General features: G+C 37.4%; 1 protein-coding gene across 2 annotated transcripts in view; it reads right to left on the bottom strand.

Moving 5' to 3' along the window:
• LOC119525952 (cytochrome c oxidase subunit 7B, mitochondrial-like) overlaps positions 1–15,736 on the bottom strand; it is a 31,951-nt gene extending 16,215 nt beyond the window's left edge. The window contains exons 1-3 of one of the 2 annotated variants that reach the window (XM_037824729.1): positions 15,660–15,736; positions 13,021–13,149; positions 11,716–11,789 (exon numbers count right to left, since the gene is read on the bottom strand). In XM_037824729.1, the coding sequence (XP_037680657.1) occupies positions 11,716–11,789; positions 13,021–13,149; positions 15,660–15,699 (243 nt within the window). In that variant the 5' untranslated portion in view covers positions 15,700–15,736. Of the gene's footprint in view, positions 1–11,715; positions 11,790–13,020; positions 13,150–15,659 lie in introns of those variants that run through there. The other variant, XR_005215044.1, reaches the window with a different exon arrangement.
• Between the last annotated feature and the right edge of the window lie 3,165 nt (positions 15,737–18,901).

Below are 18,901 nucleotides of genomic sequence, written 5' to 3'. Positions count from 1 at the left end.
GGCAAAACTAAAGGAAGCAATTGATGTTTCCACAATAATTGTGGGAGACTTCATCACATCACTCTCTCCTATAGATAGATCAACCAGACAGAAGACCAATAAGGAAATTGAAAACCTAAACAATCTGATAAATGAATTAGATTTAACAGACATCTACAGGACATTACATCCCAAATCACCAGGATACACATACTTTTCTAGTGCTCACGGAACTTTCTCCAGAATAGATCATATGCTGGGACATAAAACAAGCCTCAATGAATTTAAAAAGATTGAAATTATTCAAAGCACATTCTCTGACCACAATGGAATACAATTAGAAGTCAATAACCATCAGAGACTTAGAAAATTCACAAATACCTGGAGGTTAAACAACACACTCCTAAACAATCAGTGGGTTAAAGAAGAAATAGCAAGAGAAATTGCTAAATATATAGAGACGAATGAAAATGAGAACACAACATACCAAAACCTATGGGATGCAGCAAAAGCAGTGCTCAGGGGGAAATTTATAGCACTAAACGCATATATTAAAAAGGAAGAAAGAGCCAAAATCAAAGAACTAATGGATCAACTGAAGAAGCTAGAAAATGAACAGCAAACCAATCCTAAACCAAGTACAAGAAAAGAAATAACAAGGATTAAAGCAGAAATAAATGACATAGAGAACAAAAAAACAATAGAGAGGATAAATATCACCAAAAGTTGGTTCTTTGAGAAGATCAACAAGATTGACAAGCCCCTAGCTAGACTGACAAAATCAAACAGAGAGAAGACCCATATAAACAAAATAATGAATGAAAAAGGTGACATAACTGCAGATCCTGAAGAAATTTAAAAAATTATAAGAGGATACTATGAACAACTGTAGGGCAACAAACTGGATAATGTAGAGGAAATGGACAATTTCCTGGAAACATATGAACAACCTAGACTGACCAGAGAAGAAATAGAAGACCTCAACCAACCCATCACAAGCAAAGAGATCCAATCAGTCATCAAAAATCTTCCCACAAATAAATGCCCAGGGCCAGATGGCTTCACAGGGGAATTCTACCAAACTTCCCAGAAAGAACTGACACCAATCTTACTCAAACTCTTTCAAAACATTGAAAAAAATGGAACACTACCTAACTCATTTTATGAAGCTAACATCAATGTAATACCAAAACCAGGCAAAGATGCTACAAAAAAGGAAAACTACCGGCCAATCTCCCTAATGAATATAGATGCAAAAATCCTCCACAAAATACTTGCAAATCGAATCCAAAGACACATTAAAAAAATCATACACCATGACCAAGTGGGGTTCATTCCAGGCATGCAAGGATGGTTCAACATAAGAAAAACAATCAATGTATTACAACACATTAAAAACTCGAAAGGGAAAAATCAATTGATCATCTCAATAGATGCTGAAAAAGCATTTGACAAAATCCAACATCCCTTTTTGATCAAAACACTTCAAAAGGTAGGAATTGAAGGAAACTTCCTCAACATGATAAAGAGCATATATGAAAAACCCACAGCCAGCATAGTACTCAATGGTGAGAGACTGAAAGCCTTCCCTCTAAGATCAGGAACAAGACAAGGATGCCCGCTGTCACCACTGTTATTCAACATTGTGCTGGAAGTGCTAGCCAGGGCAATCCAGCAAGACAAAGAAATAAAAGGCATCCAAATTGGAAAAGAAGAAGTAAAACTGTCATTGTTTGCAGATGATATGTTCTTATATCTAGAAAACCCTGAGAAATCGACGATACAGCTACTAGAGCTAATAAACCAATTTAGCAAAGTAGCGGGATACAAGGTTAATGCACATAAGTCAGTAATGTTTCTATATGCTAGAAATGAACAAACTGAAGAGACACTCAAGAAAAAGATACCATTTTCAATAGCAACTAAAAAAATCAAGTACCTAGGAATAAACTTAACCAAAGATGTAAAAGACCTATACAAAGAAAACTACATAACTCTACTAAAAGAAATAGGAGGGGACCTTAAAAGATGGAAAAATAGTCCATGTTCATGGATAGGAAGGCTAAATGTCATTAAGATGTCAATTCTACCCAAACTCATCTACAGATTCAATGCAATCCCAATCAAAATTCCAACAACCTACTTTGCAGACTTGGAAAAGCTAGTTATCAAATTTATTTGGAAAGGGAAGATGCCTCGAATTGCTAAAGACACTCTAAAAAAGAAAAACGAAGTGGGAGGACTTACACTCCCTGACTTTGAAGCTTATTATAAAGCCACAGTTGCCAAAACAGCATGGTACTGGCACAAAGATAGACATATAGATCAATGGAATCGAATTGAGAATTCAGAGATAGACCCTCAGATCTATGGCCGACTGATCTTTGATAAGGCCCCCAAAGTCACCGAACTGAGCCATAATGGTCTTTTCAACAAATGGGGCTGGGAGAGTTGGATATCCATATCCAAAAGAATGAAAGAGGACCCCTACCTCACCCCCTACACAAAAATTAACTCAAAATGGACCAAAGATCTCAATATAAAAGAAAGTACCATAAAACTCCTAGAAGATAATGTAGGAAAACATCTTCAAGACCTTGTATTAGGCGGCCACTTCCTAGACTTTACACCCAAAGCACAAGCAACAAAAGAGAAAATAGATAAATGGGAACTCCTCAAGCTTAGAAGTTTCTGCACCTCAAAGGAATTTCTCAAAAAGGTAAAGAGGCAGCCAACTCAATGGGAAAAAATTTTTGGAAACCATGTATCTGACAAAAGACTGATATCTTGCATATACAAAGAAATCCTACAACTCAATGACAATAGTACAGACAGCCCAATTATAAAATGTGCAAAAGATATGAAAAGACAGTTCTCTGAAGAGGAAATACAAATGGCCAAGAAACACATGAAAAAATGTTCAGCTTCACTAGCTATTAGAGAGATGCAAATTAAGACCACAATGAGATACCATCTAACACCGGTTAGAATGGCTGCCATTAAACAAACAGGAAACTACAAATGCTGGAGGGGATGTGGAGAAATTGGAACTCTTATTCATTGTTGGTGGGACTGTATAATGGTTCAGCCACTCTGGAAGTCAGTCTGGCAGTTCCTTAGAAAACTAGATATAGAGCTACCATTCGATCCAGCGATTGCACTTCTCGGTATATACCCGGAAGATCGGAAAGCAGTGACACGAACAGATATCTGCACGCCAATGTTCATAGCAGCATTATTCACAATTGCCAAGAGATGGAAACAACCCAAATGTCCTTCAACAGATGAGTGGATAAATAAAATGTGGTATATACACACGATGGAATACTACGCGGCAGTAAGAAGGAACGATCTGGTGAAACATATGACAACATGGATGAACCTTGAAGACATAATGCTGAGCGAAATAAGCCAGGCACAAAAAGAGAAATATTATATGCTACCACTAATGTGAACTTTGAAAAATGTAAAACAAATGGTTTATAATGTAGAATGTAGGGGAACTAGCAGTAGAGAGCAATTAAGGAAGTGGGAACAATAATCCAAGAAGAACAGATAAGCTATTTAACGTTCTGGGGATGCCCAGAAATGACTATGGTCTGTTAATTTCTGATGGATGTAGTAGGAACAAGTTCACTGAAATGTTGCTATATTATGTAACTTTCTTGGGGTAAAGTAGGAACATGTTGGAAGTTAAGCAGTTATCTTAGGTTAGTTGTCTTTTTCTTACTCCCTTGTTATGGTCTCTTTGAAATGTTCTTTTATTGTATGTTTGTTTTCTTTTTAACTTTTTTTTTCATACAGTTGATTTAAAAAAGAAGGGAAAGTTAAAAAAAATAAAAAAAGAAAAAAGACAAACAAGGAAAAAAAAAAAAAAGATGTAGTGCCCCCTTGAGGAATCTGTGGAGAATGCAGGGGTATTCGCCTACCCCACCTCCATGGTTGCTAACATGACCACAGACATAGGGGACTGGTAGTTTGATGGGTTGAGCCCTCTACCATAAGTTTTACCCTTGGGAAGACGGTTGCTGCAAAGGAGAGGCTAGGCCTCCCTGTATTTGTGCCTAAGAGTCTCCTCCTGAATGCCTCTTTGTTGCTCAGATGTGGCCCTCTCTCTCTGGCTAAGCCAACTTGAAAGGTGAAATCACTGCCCTCCCCCCTACGTGGGATCAGACACCCAGGGAAGTGAATCTCCCTGGCAACGTGGAATATGACTCCCGGGGAGGAATGTAGACCCGGCATCGTGGGATGGAGAACATCTTCTTGACCAAAAGGGGGATGTGAAAGGAAATGAAATAAGCTTCAGTGGCAGAGAGATTCCAAAACGAGCCGAGAGATCACTCTGGTGGGCACTCTTACGCACACTTTAGACAACCTTTTTTAGGTTCTAAAGAATTGGGGTAGCTGGTGGTGGATACCTGAAACTATTAAACTACAACCCAGAACCCATGAATCTCGAAGACAGTTGTATAAAAATGTAGCTTATGAGGGGTGACAGTGGGATTGGGAATGCCATAAGGACCAAACTCCACTTTGTCTAGTTTATGGATGGATGTGTAGAAAAGTAGGGGAAGGAAACAAACAGACAAAGGTACCCAGTGTTCTTTTTTACTTCAATTGCTCTTTTTCACTCTAATTATTATTCTTGTTATTTTTGTGTGTGTGCTAATGAAGGTGTCAGGGATTGATTTAGGTGATGAATGTACAACTATGTAATGGTACTGTAAACAATCGAAAGTACAATTTGTTTTGTATGACTGCGTGGTATGTGAATATATCTCAATAAAATGATGATTAAAAAAAAAAAAAAAAAGTGAAGACGCCCGGTCCTAGATAATCTTTGTGACCAGGGACAGTGTCTTCCTTTTATATTCCAGGAGGGTACTTCCTTGGGCCATTGCAAATGCTAAAATATCAAGCCAGTAATAAATTCCTGTTAGTTGGAGACTGAAAAAAAAAAAAATAAAAAAAATAAAAGAAATGCAGAACCTTCAAGTTCTCCCAGAAGTAAAGGTTGTAGTGTGTTAGATGGGATTATTCTTGCTCTTCCCTTTCTATTTTTTAAACAAATTCCACTGCTTCTGCATGTATTTTTCAAAGAAAAACAACCTGCTGCATGAGAGAATACAGATGTTAACCTATCCTTTGGGGGAATCAGCGTTTAACCTAATCCTAGGTAGAGGCCAGGAATCAAGATCTTTGTAAGACTATAATTAGAAAATAATAAGAAGTTTCTGTAAGGGTAGAAAACCAGTAGAGAAATCAATTTGGAGAAGAATATGAAAGCAAATATTTCTTTAGAGAAAACCTGGAACAGCTCCTGGCTTTAGAATATGTTGTTATTAATTCCCAGCAATTTTAAAAAGCATTACAAATCATATTTAAGACACAACACTCAGTCAGAATTAAAGTAAAACAAGCATTTTTTCTCTTTTACATTTGAATTTACATCAGAATTAAACCTTATCATTATGCATTAACACCGTTTTCATCATTTCCACGTGTTTTTTTTTTCTGTGTATATGCTTTTTAAAAATTTTTGCTGGAGGGTAGTTGGATATAGTTTTAAGTTTACAATATCTACTATTATCTATTCTATTTTTATTTATTTTTTATCTATTCTATTATTTTTTTCCTTTAACCAATGACATCTAGCAAGATGTGGCTGTGTTAGAAATAGGGATGTTGTCATAATGTGTTACCAGATGCCCAACATATTTTCAGCCCCCAGGACTTTGCTCACATTATTCCTTCTGCCTAGACTGCCCTCCTCCACCTCCATTTCTGCAAAGCTAAATCCAATCCATTTTTCAAGGCCCAGCTCAAATGCTTCCTTCTCTGCGCTCTCTTAGCACTTTCTGTCTCTAACATACAATGTAACTGTGATAAAAGGTGTTTAAGTAACTGTCTTTCCTACTACATTGTGAAATCCTCCAGTACCAAAAAAACCCTCTCATCATAAAAGTTTCAAAAATAAAAAAAATAAAACCTCAGTTCAAAATATCCTTTAAAAAAGGATGAGATAAACAGTCTAGTTACTCAATCCAGAGGGGCTGCTAGAACCCGTTGTCTTCATTATTAGGTGAACTCACCTAACCTGATCGTAAACTCTTTTGGTCTTACTTCTTCAGCAGCAACTTCCCCGTCCCAACTCAGTATCACCTAATTTAATGTTGTGCACACATGAAGTCTCAACAGAAAGTAATACTACTATAGATGAAGCGTCTATGATTAAAACAGATATCAGTTCCTGAAAAATCAACTGTGAAATGATAGAAGAGTGTTGTCGGTACTTAGGTTAGCCTCAATGTCTACAACAGAAAGTATCAAAGATAAAGATGCAAGAGAATGGGACAAGGATGGGAAAAGGGCACAAGATTAAATGCAGTGAAAACAAGAGTGCTCTCAGTTTAGCTTATGCTATCAGAGAGAAACAAGCAAATGTCTATTTTTAAATTATTATTTTATTAATAATGGTGACCTTAGTAGCCTTAGTTTCCAAAGTAAAAAGAGGTATCACTAAGCAGAGACCCTAATCCATGTGACTCCTCCAAAACCGGGCACAGACCTCCTGCTACCCCAAAAAGACCATGAATGATCAGGACACTCTCCCCAGCGGGGTACAAGCGAGTGACGCGGACCATGGGACGATAAAACATAAGTGCGGTAAATAACCAAATTGTGAAGAAGTAAGAATTTGGAGACTGCCCCAGATTAAAATGACCTTCTCACCAAACTCAATTGTACAGATTGACAGTACAGAACACCCTACCCAGTAGAAGAGGATGATGGGAAGCCCATACAAGACCTGTGTTTTCTGTTGTATGGTAAAGCCTCCGGAGCTACGCAGACCGTGACAGCGATAAATCCAACAAGCGCGGGCTCCAATCTCACACACTGGAAGAAGTCTCAACAACGGCGACTGTGGTGGTGGCGGCAGCAGCTCCTCCCTCTGCTTCTCTTCTTCCTCCAACCACTGCCGCCACCGCCGCCGCCGGCCTTTACCGGTCCCTCCCCGGGCTACCCCACTTCCGGGCGATGCCCCAGCCAGAAGCAGGGCGGACGAGGGAGAGAGAATGAGGAACGCACAGACTGGAGCCAAGCTTCTCCTGCCACCTGCTGACCTTGGACCGAGGCGCAGCTTCAGGCAGAAGTCTTCCTTTTGGCGCTCCCCATCCCTACGCCCTCCTCCACCACCACAAACCAAACAAAAACAACTGGAGTGCCTCTGTCATTTGTAGTTTCCTAACTTAAAGTCATGATGAAGAGGCTGTTATTGTACCACATGAACTCCCTATAAATCGTCTTCTACATATTTCATTGTTTCCCAACATGAATTAAATCGCTTCCGTTTTTTTTGTAACCTGACTCCACATGTAAATGCCACAACTACTAACCTGCCTTCACCCTGCCATTGAAAAAATGACCAAGTGGGAAAAAAAAGTCCTTGTGTGTTGAAGTTTGTGGGGGAAGGAGCGACTTTCACATAGCCATCCCAAGCTTTGAACCACTTCCCCCATTTAATCATCTCAGTAAGCCATCATTTTAAACAGCTAGAAGATTCCAGGGATGCAAAAAATATTAGAGTATCTATCATCAAGAGTTTAGAAGAGATGAGATGCATAAAATGTAACAATGCAATGCAATAAACGTGGTAAAAAAGGCATAAGGAAGATATGATTCTTTTACTCCTGTTTTTCCAATCTTACTGTTTTTTTAAATCTAGGACTTAAAACTTATTTCGAAGCAACATGTGGACTTTTCATATTTCTTCTCAAATATGTGTCCTAAGATACAGGGGAAAACTAATCACAGGACCATTTGTATTTTCAAATGGAACCATTTGAGCCCAGTTCTCATACAAGAGTATCAAGTCTGAGAATGTTGCAGAACTCAAACTAGTACACAACATACAAATATTAAATAAGTTAATAATTGTAAAAGGCTCAGAAAAGTCTCTGGCACACGGTACACACACACACACACACACACACACACACACACACACACACACACACACAGGATGTTAGTTTTCATCCTACCTGTCAAATTCCTGTTAAGTCTTGACAGATAACCTTTAAAACCGCCCAGACCAAATTTTAGACCTGCTATTACGTATTTCCAAAAGAATTATCCCTTCCCTCCCCCCTACACCCACCCAAATAAAGTTGCAAGTTGGTTTGCAACTACAATATTAGCACTGCTTTAAGCATTCGAAGAAATTCACTAAAAAACAGAAAACAGAAATATCACCTTATCAGAGTAGTATCATATCTACTAGCACTCTAGTTTTTTATATAAATATTAAAGTTTACCACTATGGGCCAAAATATTCTCTATCAGTCATGTACATTTAGACACTGAGCCTTTCCCTCACTCTAAAATACCTTGCATATCTGTAAATGCATCATCCCTAATCCCCTTTATCAATGCCAAGCACACTAACATTTTTTTCACAATTACTATACGTATTATTTTGACTGACCTTTCAAACTGAGAAGGATATGTTCAAGAAGTAATCCAGTTTGCTGAGGTCGAGCAGATAGTTAAATGCCCCATAAATGCTTATGATGTGGTTTTAATACCTCAACTAAAGTTAACTGTCTTCAGGGGGAGGTCTCAAAATCTGTGCCTCTACAACTATCACAACACCTAGTTTTATATGTTTGTTGAAACAACTTGAACAGAACACAGGCACTAAAAATAATTCAGTTTTAAAGTGAAATTAAGAATGGGATTTATGACATTCACACTAATTTTTAAAAAAAATACTTCATAGCCCTCTAACAAATAGAGAACTGGCAGTGCTTCTAGAGTAGGTCAAATATGTAATGTGACAGGTTTGTCTCAACACTGCAAACCTATGATCTCTGTCAGAAAAGGCCTAAACCTAATCAGGTCGTGGTTCAATGGTTTTGGGCTTCATCAAGTAACCTCCCACCCAATTAAGAGTACATGAACAGACAATAGTTTAAAAGTAAGGAGCTCTCAAGACAAAAATTCACCTTTAACATATTTTTACTAAAGAAGCACTTAAGGAAAAAGGAACAAGTTTAAAATGCAAAAATTAACTGATACATTACCAAGCCTGGGAGCCCCCATTCTCCCAAGACACAGCTGGACATGAGATCAGAGAGCTCCCTCTTGTTTGAGTTACAGAAAATTTATAGCTTCTTGATTTAGAATTACTTTAATTAAGTCATATTCTATTTTTACATTAAATGATGCTTCATGAACACAAACGTCTCATGAAGCGAAGCATCTCGATCCATGAGTGGTTCAAGATCAAAGGAGGGTATCTACGTTATCAGACTTAGCCTTGAATGCCAGAAAAACTCTGATAATATTTTTACTAATTAAGCTATGATTTCTGTAAGAGCAATATAACATACTTTTACTTGTATAAAGACTAAAAACTTAGAGATTACTATTGTAACTTATTAAAATATAGTTTTTATTTTATTCTGATTAGTTTAGCCATCACATATTGATAAACATACATTTGATTAGGACTGTATTCAACCTTCTACATTATTTACAACTTATTTATATTTAAAGTAACAGCTGAAGCCCATCCTGTTGTCACAGAGGACTAGGTGATTATGATGTATCTGTATCTAAGAAGATTGGGAGGGCCTTTCTGCTTTCTTGAAAATATTCACAGCTTTTTAAACTGTTTAGCTTCTCCTTCAGTAATCTTCTCATATGGGATTTGAAGGCTATGAACCATCTTTCCCACTTAGTATAGTAAGGCCTTGCCACTTTTTATCATTTGGAAACTGTACTCGAGTGTTTTTAGGTAAAAGTTCTGTCAAATACGCTTCTGTATCAGAAGGAATGACTGGTTCTTCACTATCAGAACAGCAAACATCAGGTGGTATGTGAGACCAGCATGGAGAAGAAATCAGAGTTCTCATTATCAGATTCCTCAGTAGAGATATTATCCTGCGATACTAAATTCTTCAGACATACAGTTACTTAAGAATAGGAAGACTACTTTGATGATCTTCCAACTCTAGGTATTAAAACTCTTTAACTGAGGTGATGTGCTATGGGCTAAGTTTAGTGCATCTTGTGTGAGAGGATAAAACTTTTTATCTGAATGTACTAAGAAAGCTGCAAAGTCAGAATATTGCGATGGCATAAAGAATTTGAAGACTTAAACTACTGCTTTCTTTCTAGTAGTGGCCATGGTAGTTTTAGAATTACTCATCAGGACAAGGTAGCTATGAAATTAAGTTTTAGAAGCTTGCTCAAAGGTGCTGCCTATCATCACCAGGTTTTATAACAAAAAGCAACTTATACTTCTGCAAACAAATAGAAAAATACATTCCAAAATACCATATGTATTTCTTTTCACCTGTCAGAATAGCTGACACTATCACTCACCTGACAGTAGTAAAAATCATACTGAAAATTACCTCCTGTCATTAGAATACTCCTAAGTCAATGAAAACTATCTAATGGAAGATTGAGACCTCCTGAAACACATTTATTTTGCTTAATCACGTCTTAGAGTTACATGTGAATAATACTACGAATAACATTCTTTCTAAATGTGGTATGTTTGTATTCAAATTTTATTTAAAAATGGTGCTAGTTACTAGTTTTCTAACCTTATTTTGTAATGACAATTTTTCCCAAACCATGAAATTTCTGACATTAGTGCATTTGATGAGAAGTTAGGACATGTTATGAAAGCACTTCTAGTATTTCACGTAATATAATAAGCAAAAAATTTTACAAATGTTTGGTTAAGTTTAAATCCTTAGCTACATTAGGTAAATTTGGAGATTCCCAAAAGCCAGTTACCTAAACCTTTTATACTAACGTAAGTGGATTTTAGAAATCTCTAGACTTAGCTAATATATATTGCTACTCAACTGAATTTCATTTTCTTCATACTTGACCAGTCAAAACACTGCTATAGGAGAAAACTTTATAGCCTTCAGCCAAGGAAGTAATGAAGCCCTTGGTGCAGATACTGTTTTCTTCAGCTAAACATGAAATCCCATGTCATATAGTGAACTTACTATAATCCACAAAATGAAACATTGTTATAATAACAGTAAGGCAATAGGAGAGGCTACTGAAAGATTATTGTGAATCAACTGTTTTTGATGAGATTAAACTGTTTTTGACAGAACCCTTCTTAAGTGACATTTTAAACTTCTCTAAACAATGCTAACTATAAAGCTCTAAATAAACGTGCCAAGAGAGCAAGGAGCCAACAGGTCTTCAAATAACCTAGGAGTTCATGTTCTATGACCATACTTCTGTTGGTTCTGATGACACCGTAAGTTCTCTAGGCAAGAGTGAAAAGAACTTAATGCAAATTCCAAATATAAATATAAATGAGAGATAGAAAGAAGTAAGAGTAACCAAAATCTGGATACCAGATTTTAAGCTCAAAGATGACCTAAAATATCTCTCGTGATCATATGATATAATTTCAGACTTCTGGGTGACAGCCAAATGTTTCTTTTACACTACTTTACAGAGAAAAGATATTTAAGATTGTATAGCATTTTGACTTTAATATTAAAACAAAGGTTAAATAAATGAAAAGTGATCGAACTTGGTTTCATATAAAAGGAAACAAAGCCTACAAAAAAGGTTTCAAATGTACTTTATTTCTTCAATAATGCCGTATTTTAATGGACACACAATGCTTTTTACTTTCATCAATTATAAGTTGGTTTTGAAACATTTCAATAATCACATCAGCTGGGATGATTACTGATCTCTCCATTCCTTTGGGGTGACTCTGCCAAAAGGGGACAGGTTCCATTCTATTCTAATTTGTGTTGCTGTCTCTAAGAATGAAAATGCTGTCAGTTATACACATTTAAGTCAAACTCCACTTTCCCTTGAACCCTATTTCTTGAAAGTGACAAAGGTATTTTGCTCTATAGGTTAAAACACACAGAAACTCATCTGGAATATAGCCCTCCATGTAGACTAAAGAGCAGTGCTGTCCAATAGAACTTTCCTCAGATGATGGAGTATTCTATAATGTTTGCTGTCCAACATAGTAGTCACTAACCACATGCGGCTATTGAGCAAGAGGAATGTGGCTATTATGACTGAGGAACTGAATTCTTAATTTTATTTAATTCAAATTTACATTGTGTATTTCTATAGTATTTGCTCAAAATATTCCTTCCTTCAACCACAACAACCTAAGTAACTGCCAAAGAGACAGTTTTAACAGCCCTTCATTAAGGAGAACTTCATCTCTAAAAGCTCCTCTGATGACACACTTGTTCAACATCTGCTTATCCTTCTAATTAAGTACACAACTATTGTAATAGTATAACTGATTTCAGGAAGATCAACACAAGAATGGAAAGGGTCTATTAAATAAAGTTTGGTTAGCAAGGTAAGAGTTGATTTACTTTTAAAACCTATATATATACATTTCTTTTAATTTCAGAATTCCTATTTTTAACCAGCAAGAAGCGTGACTGCTAAATAGACTGTTAAATATACAGATGTAAAAAGCAAAAATATTGAAAGTAAATTACTTTACATCTCATCTGTCAGGAATACCATGCTCAGTTCTGTGCATACAATTTTAAAAGAAAAAATAACTAGAGTGTGTCCAGGAGGGTGAAAATCCTGGAAACCACGTAGCAAAAAATGACTGACAGAACTAAGGATGTTTAATCTGAAAGAGAGTATTCAGAGAGAGATATGATAGCAATTTTCTAATATCTGAAGACTGTTACATAGAAGTGGGATCAGAATTCCTGTGGGGCAATAGAATAATACACAGACTATAAAGGGAGGCAGATTTTAACAACATATCCTTTTACAGCTATAAGACACGAAAAGGGCTGCCAACTGATCCAGTAAGCCACTTGTTACTGAAAATGTAAAGAAAAGAAGATGGATGAATGCTGAATGCTGATGAAGAAATTCCTGCATTGCTTAGTCCCTCCTAACTATAAATGTATGCTACTGTGTTAAAACACGTTGAATACATGTGCAAAAGAAGAATGAGACACATCTAAAACAGAAATTACTAATCAATAGTACTTATATACGTCCATACAGCAACACAGAAAGTGGCTCCACTAGCTAATACAGCATTACCGTATGTGTCATGGAAATCAGGTGCACGTTTCTGGTGGCTCTGCCTTGCTATTGTTTGCTGAATGCTTCGAACTTAAAGAAAGAAAAAAAAAAAGATACAGAAGTATATCTATCAATTATCAGGAAAACAGAACACATGTGACCAATATTGCCAATCAAGAAAGCTAAGGAAATTAACTTCATAGCATTAAGCAGTTCAATAAAATGTTAAAATATTATAGTTAAAAGCAAAATAACAAACTTGAAATGCATCAGAAATAAAGATTGATGGATGGATAATGTGATAACAAATGTAGCAAAATGTGAACAACTGCAGACTCTACATGATAGGTATGTGAGTGTTCATCATATAATTTTTCCAACTTTTCTGTATGTTTTAAAATTTTCATATGTTGGGGAAGAAGGCAAAGAGGTGATGTTAGTCACATTCACTACAAATTGGTATTTGTAAAACCTCTGAAACTTGGTTCCTATTCATCCTATTCATTAATTTGAACATTTGTCTTAAAATTTTCACTAATGTTTACTCAACATTGTTCAACAACTCACAACATACAAGGGCAAATAAACTCAAAATTAATTTCAAATTACAGCAAACTAAATATTTATGACCATAAAAAATTTTAAACCTAAAAATTAGGGCAATTTTGATTTTTAAAAAAGTATGAAAATACAAGGAAGTAGAATTTTAGCTAAGCAGTTTGAATGACAAGTAGGATTTGATAATGTAAACCTGGGGAAGGGAAATCGGTACAAAGGTAAAAAAGCCCAATGTACTGGAAAATCTAGTTTGGTTGAAGGACAAGGTATGTAAGTAATAGGGGATAACACCAGAAAGGATCGTGGAGGGCCTCCAAGGCTGGGCCACTTTTTTTGGTAGATAAAGGTTTTTGAGCAGAATGACAAGCTTAAAACTTTGCTTTTACTATTACTCAAGTAGAAAGGGTAGAACAATTTTCAAATTGCCTCTAGAGGCACTTAGGAGGGGCGAGGAAAGAGCTTGGGAAATGCATAGATGAATATTTCTGGTATTTCGGTGCTTTTTTTTTTTTTTTTTTTTTTTGTTTTGCCCTTCCTCTCCAATCTATGTAGCAAGTCCTAATTGTTTTGAAGAGGGCTTCAAAAGGTACTTGTGTTAAGTATGTAATGGAAAGCATGTTAGAGAAACAGCAATACTGCCCATTCCCTACTAGCATTTAAGCACATCAAATGGCTCTTAGGTGACATAATGGGTTATTTCAGGAAAGTTATTTGACCTTTAATGGTTTCTTCTTATAACTGCCTTGCACAGCTTTTGTTTTCATCTTTAAACAGTCATACCTAGTATGCTTAAATTTACAAACATTTCACAATATAGTCTGCTCTTAAACAGTTAAAAAATGTGTGCTGAATTCCACCTTAAAAACAAAAGACAACCCTTTCCTGAGGTGCAAGTCCCTACTTGCTCAAAGGGAAAAGAAATTAAAAGTGATTACCAAACTGATAGAAGTTTTGGTAATGGATGATGGTGATGGTGGCACAACACTGTGAATTTAATACAACTAAATTGTATAATTTGAAGTGGATAAGACGGAAAATTTTAGATTTTATCTGTTACTAGAATAAAAAAATTTAAAAAACAGTTTTTAAAAAAAGTGATAAATAACTCTGCAATACCTCATGACCTCAAAATTCAGGTTACCCAACAAGATTTCTTTAGACCTCTCCTCTGTAACAAGAAAAGGTTTGGTTACCACACACTGGTAATCTCATATAATCCTCAGTAACCCTATGAGGTATTATTTACTAACCCCCTATTTTACAAAGGAGGAAACTTAGGTTCACAGAGGTTGAATCATCTGCCCAAAGTACAAAAATAATAAATGTGACTTGGGGAATATGAAAAACAAAAGGGCAACTATTTTTTTTTAGCTATTTTCAAAGTTGCCTGAGTGTTATTTAAAAGTAAAAGAAAGGCTAAAGAAGCTAAATGGTTATTGCTTAAGGTCATCTTCACTGTAAAACAACTGCTAACGCTGAAAAATTAATAATTACTCAAGGTCATCTTCAGTACAAATGAAGTATAGAAATGAGTTTTTCTCTCCAATCTAGTGTATTCTCAATACATAATGTGGTCTCAAATTTTCCCTGTACTTGCCTAACTTATAGGTTAAAAAAAAGGACCACAATTGCTTTCGGAGCACTAATATTCAGTAAATAACCCTCAAATTATTTCAAAGCTGCAGGGCTACCATTCAAGTTGTCTCCCTGCAATGAAACCAAATGAAAAGCTAGATTTACAGTTCCCTTCCGTTATGGCTATAGGAATTAGATAGGAAGTTCTACGTGGAAATAGAACTTAGGGAATTTAGGGAATCGCTTAAGGAACGAGAGGTATCCACCAAGTGTCCTTCCCTGAAATGGCAGACTACTGAATAACAAGAAAGCAGGGCCAGGTAACAGAGAGAAGGGAACCGAAGCAGATACTCCGGATGAGAAAGCCAATGCTAAGGACATCTTCCCAATTACTTGCGGCACGGTGGGGGAGGGGACTGAGGACAGCTGGCAAATGGATATAAGGCTGCTGAAAATGATTTGCTCACCTCCGAGACGACTCAGTGCATTTTTGGCCAAGGGAAACATCGTGAAGCTGGAGACACAACTAGAGCAACTGCTGCAGCTGGCTCAGTTACCCTTGTAAAGAGCCCTGAAACACAAAATGGCTTTCGGCAAGGCTCATTAATGAGATTTGATGAAATCTCGCGAGATCTGAAAAACCCCATCTAGAGATTGTATTCGCTTTTCTCAGTAAAAAAATGAGGGGTTTTGGGAAATGAAGTTTCAGCCTTTATAAATGACGTATCCAGTGTTTAATGAAGAACGGGAGAACCCCCTGAAACTAGCTTTAGGGCTCTTTAGAGGAGAGCTAAGAATCGATCTTAGGCTGAGTTGTCTGAGGCATCGGCTTCAAGATGATGTTCAAGTTCCAAAGGCTTAGGTTTGTATCTGGCTCCACACTGGCTCGTTCTTTCTGTCCCCCCAAAACTCCCTTCACTTCTTTAATTTTGTCTCCTTTTACTACATACTAATTGGCTTAACTTTTTATTTTGAAATAGTTTCAAATTTAGAGAAAAGTTGCAAGGATAGTTAAAAGAATTCCTGTACTATATGGATAAATATGTAATAAATATGTCATAAAGCAAATATAACAAACTTGATTGTAGAATCTTGGAGGTGAGTATTCAGAGAACAATTCTTTCCATTTTCTGTGTGTTTGAACATTTTTATAGTAAAATATTGGGGGACAGGGAGGAACTGTGTACTCGTTACCTAGGTACACCAACTAGTAATATTTTGCGACATTTGTCGTCTCTCTATATATAGTTTTTTTTTCTGAACAATTTGAGAGGAGGTTGCATACATTATATCATGCACCTTTATCTAATAGTACTTCAGGGTTCATTCCCAAAAGGTTATTCGCTTACATATAGCCACTGTACAGTTAATCAAATTAAGAAAATTTAATACTGATACAATACAGCCCATATTACAGTTTCACCAATTGTCCCAATAAAGATGTCCATACACATTTTTTTTCACATCTCTATACCACATTTCTTCACTGCGGAATAAGCTATCTTTGTTTCCATACGTGTCTCCTTGTCTCTCCCACATAATGAAATTATAAGTCATATGATATGTTCCCACCACACCAAAATAAATTCAAATTATAGGCGACTGACTTTATTTGGTTGGTTGTTTTTCTCTTGGGTATACTATTATTCGATAGTAAAGTTATCCCTAGTCAACCCGCTGTGATAAACAAAACTCGGCCAAAGAAACGGGAACTTCTTCAGCTATGGAGGATTTTTATTATACTTAGATAGGAGAATTCGATGTTTAAAGAAAACTGTATATGACGATGAAAGAGGAAGTAAAGCCTTGCAATCTCTTGCACCTATCTCTGAAACAAATATAATAACATAAAAGAGAATGCACTTGCTCTCTTTAACCCGTAATTTAAGTCCTTGGGGGTGCTTTAAGTATCAAGGCGTTTAACTAAAAAATATATAAATAATATGAATAGCTTATATTATAATTTTTGACATCCTCTTTCTCAGTGCACGTGGTAGGATTCCTGGACCATAGAAGGTATTCAACAAGTTGTTGTTCGTTTGCTTTTTAAAAACCCCCTCAGTGATATTAAGTACATTTTTGCTTTCCTACTTTTACTTTTTTTTTTTTAAATTTGAAGTACTTTAGTGGCACGATGAGACAGAGGCAAGATGAGAGACTAAGGTAGCTCTTAGTAATCACGTAGTTAGGTCTTATTTCCCTAGAATATTTCATGAAAACGGTGGATTTCAAGGACTTCTGAATGAACCTCTTGGTCTGAATGAGTCTTTAGGGCCGGGAGGAGAATACCAGGTTTAATCAGCATTAAGCCATTTTGCGCTCCAAAAAACCACGACATTTCGGAGGCGGGGCAAGATGGCAGACTGGTGAGCTGTAAGTTTTAGTTACTCCTCCAGGAAAGTAGGTAAAAAGCCAGGAACTGTGTGGACTAGACACCACAGAGCAATCTGACTTGGGCATACTTCATACAACACTCATGAAAACGTGGAACTGCTGAGATCAGCGAAATCTGTAAGTTTTTGTGGCCAGGGGACCCGCACCCCTCCCTGCCAGGCTCAGTCCCGTGGGAGGAGGAGCTGTCAGCTCTGGGAAGGAGAAGGGAGAACTGCAGTGGCAGCCCTTATCGGAAACCTATTCTACTGATTCAAACTCCAACCATAGATAGACGGAGACCAGACACCAGAGAATCTGAGAGCAGCCAGCCCAGCAGAGAGGAGACAGGCATAGAGAAAAAACAACACGAAAAACTCCAAAATAAAAGCGGAGGATTTTTGGAGTTCTGTTGAACATAGAAAGGGGAAGGGCAGAGCTCAGGCCCGAGCTCAGGCCCTGAGGCGCATATGCAAATCCCGAAGAAAACCTGATCTCTCTGCCCTGTGGACCTTTCCTTAATGGCCCTGGTTGCTTTGTCTCTTACCATTTCAATAACCCATTAGATCTCTGAGGAGGGCCCCCCCCTTTTTTTTTTCAATCCTTTTTTCTTTTTCTAAAACAATTACTCTAAGAAACCCATTACAAAAAGCTTCAAAGACTTGCAATTTGGGCAGGTCAAATCAAGAGCAGAACTAGGAGAGCTCTGAGACAAAACGCAATAATCCACTGACTGAGAAAATTCACTAAACACCACAACTTCCCAAGAAAAGGGGAGTGTCCGCTCACAGCCATCATCCTAGTGGACAGGAAACACTCCTGCCCATCGCCAGCCCCATACCCAGAACTGCCCCAGATAACCCAGTGTGACGGAAGTGCTTCAGATAACAGGCACACACCACAAAACTGGGCGTGGACATTAGCCTTCCCTGCAACCTCAGCTGATTGTCCCAGAGGTGGGAAGGTAGAGCAGTGTGAATTAACAAAGCCCCATTCAGCCATCATTTCAGCAGACTGGGAGCCTCCCTACACAGCCCAGCAGCCCAGAACTGCCCTGGGGGAATGACACTCACCTGTGACATAGCACAGTCATCCCTCAACAGAGGACCCGGGGTGCACGGCCTGGAAGAGGGGCCCACTTGCAAGTCTCAGGAGCCATACGCCAATACCAAGGACTTGTGGGTCAGTGGCAGAGACAAACTGTGGCAGGACTGAACTGAAGGATTAGACTATTGCAGCAGCTTTAAAACTCTAGGATCACCAGGGAGATTTGATTGTTAGAGCCACCCCCACCTCCCTGACTGCCCAGTAACACGCCCCATATACAGGGCGGGCAACA

The sequence above is a fragment of the Choloepus didactylus genome (genome assembly GCF_015220235.1).
Source record: "Choloepus didactylus isolate mChoDid1 chromosome Y unlocalized genomic scaffold, mChoDid1.pri SUPER_Y_unloc2, whole genome shotgun sequence".
Lineage (NCBI taxonomy): Eukaryota > Metazoa > Chordata > Mammalia > Pilosa > Megalonychidae > Choloepus > Choloepus didactylus.
Note: the sequence above shows the minus strand (reverse complement) of the source record. Positions and strands in the feature narration are given on the sequence as shown.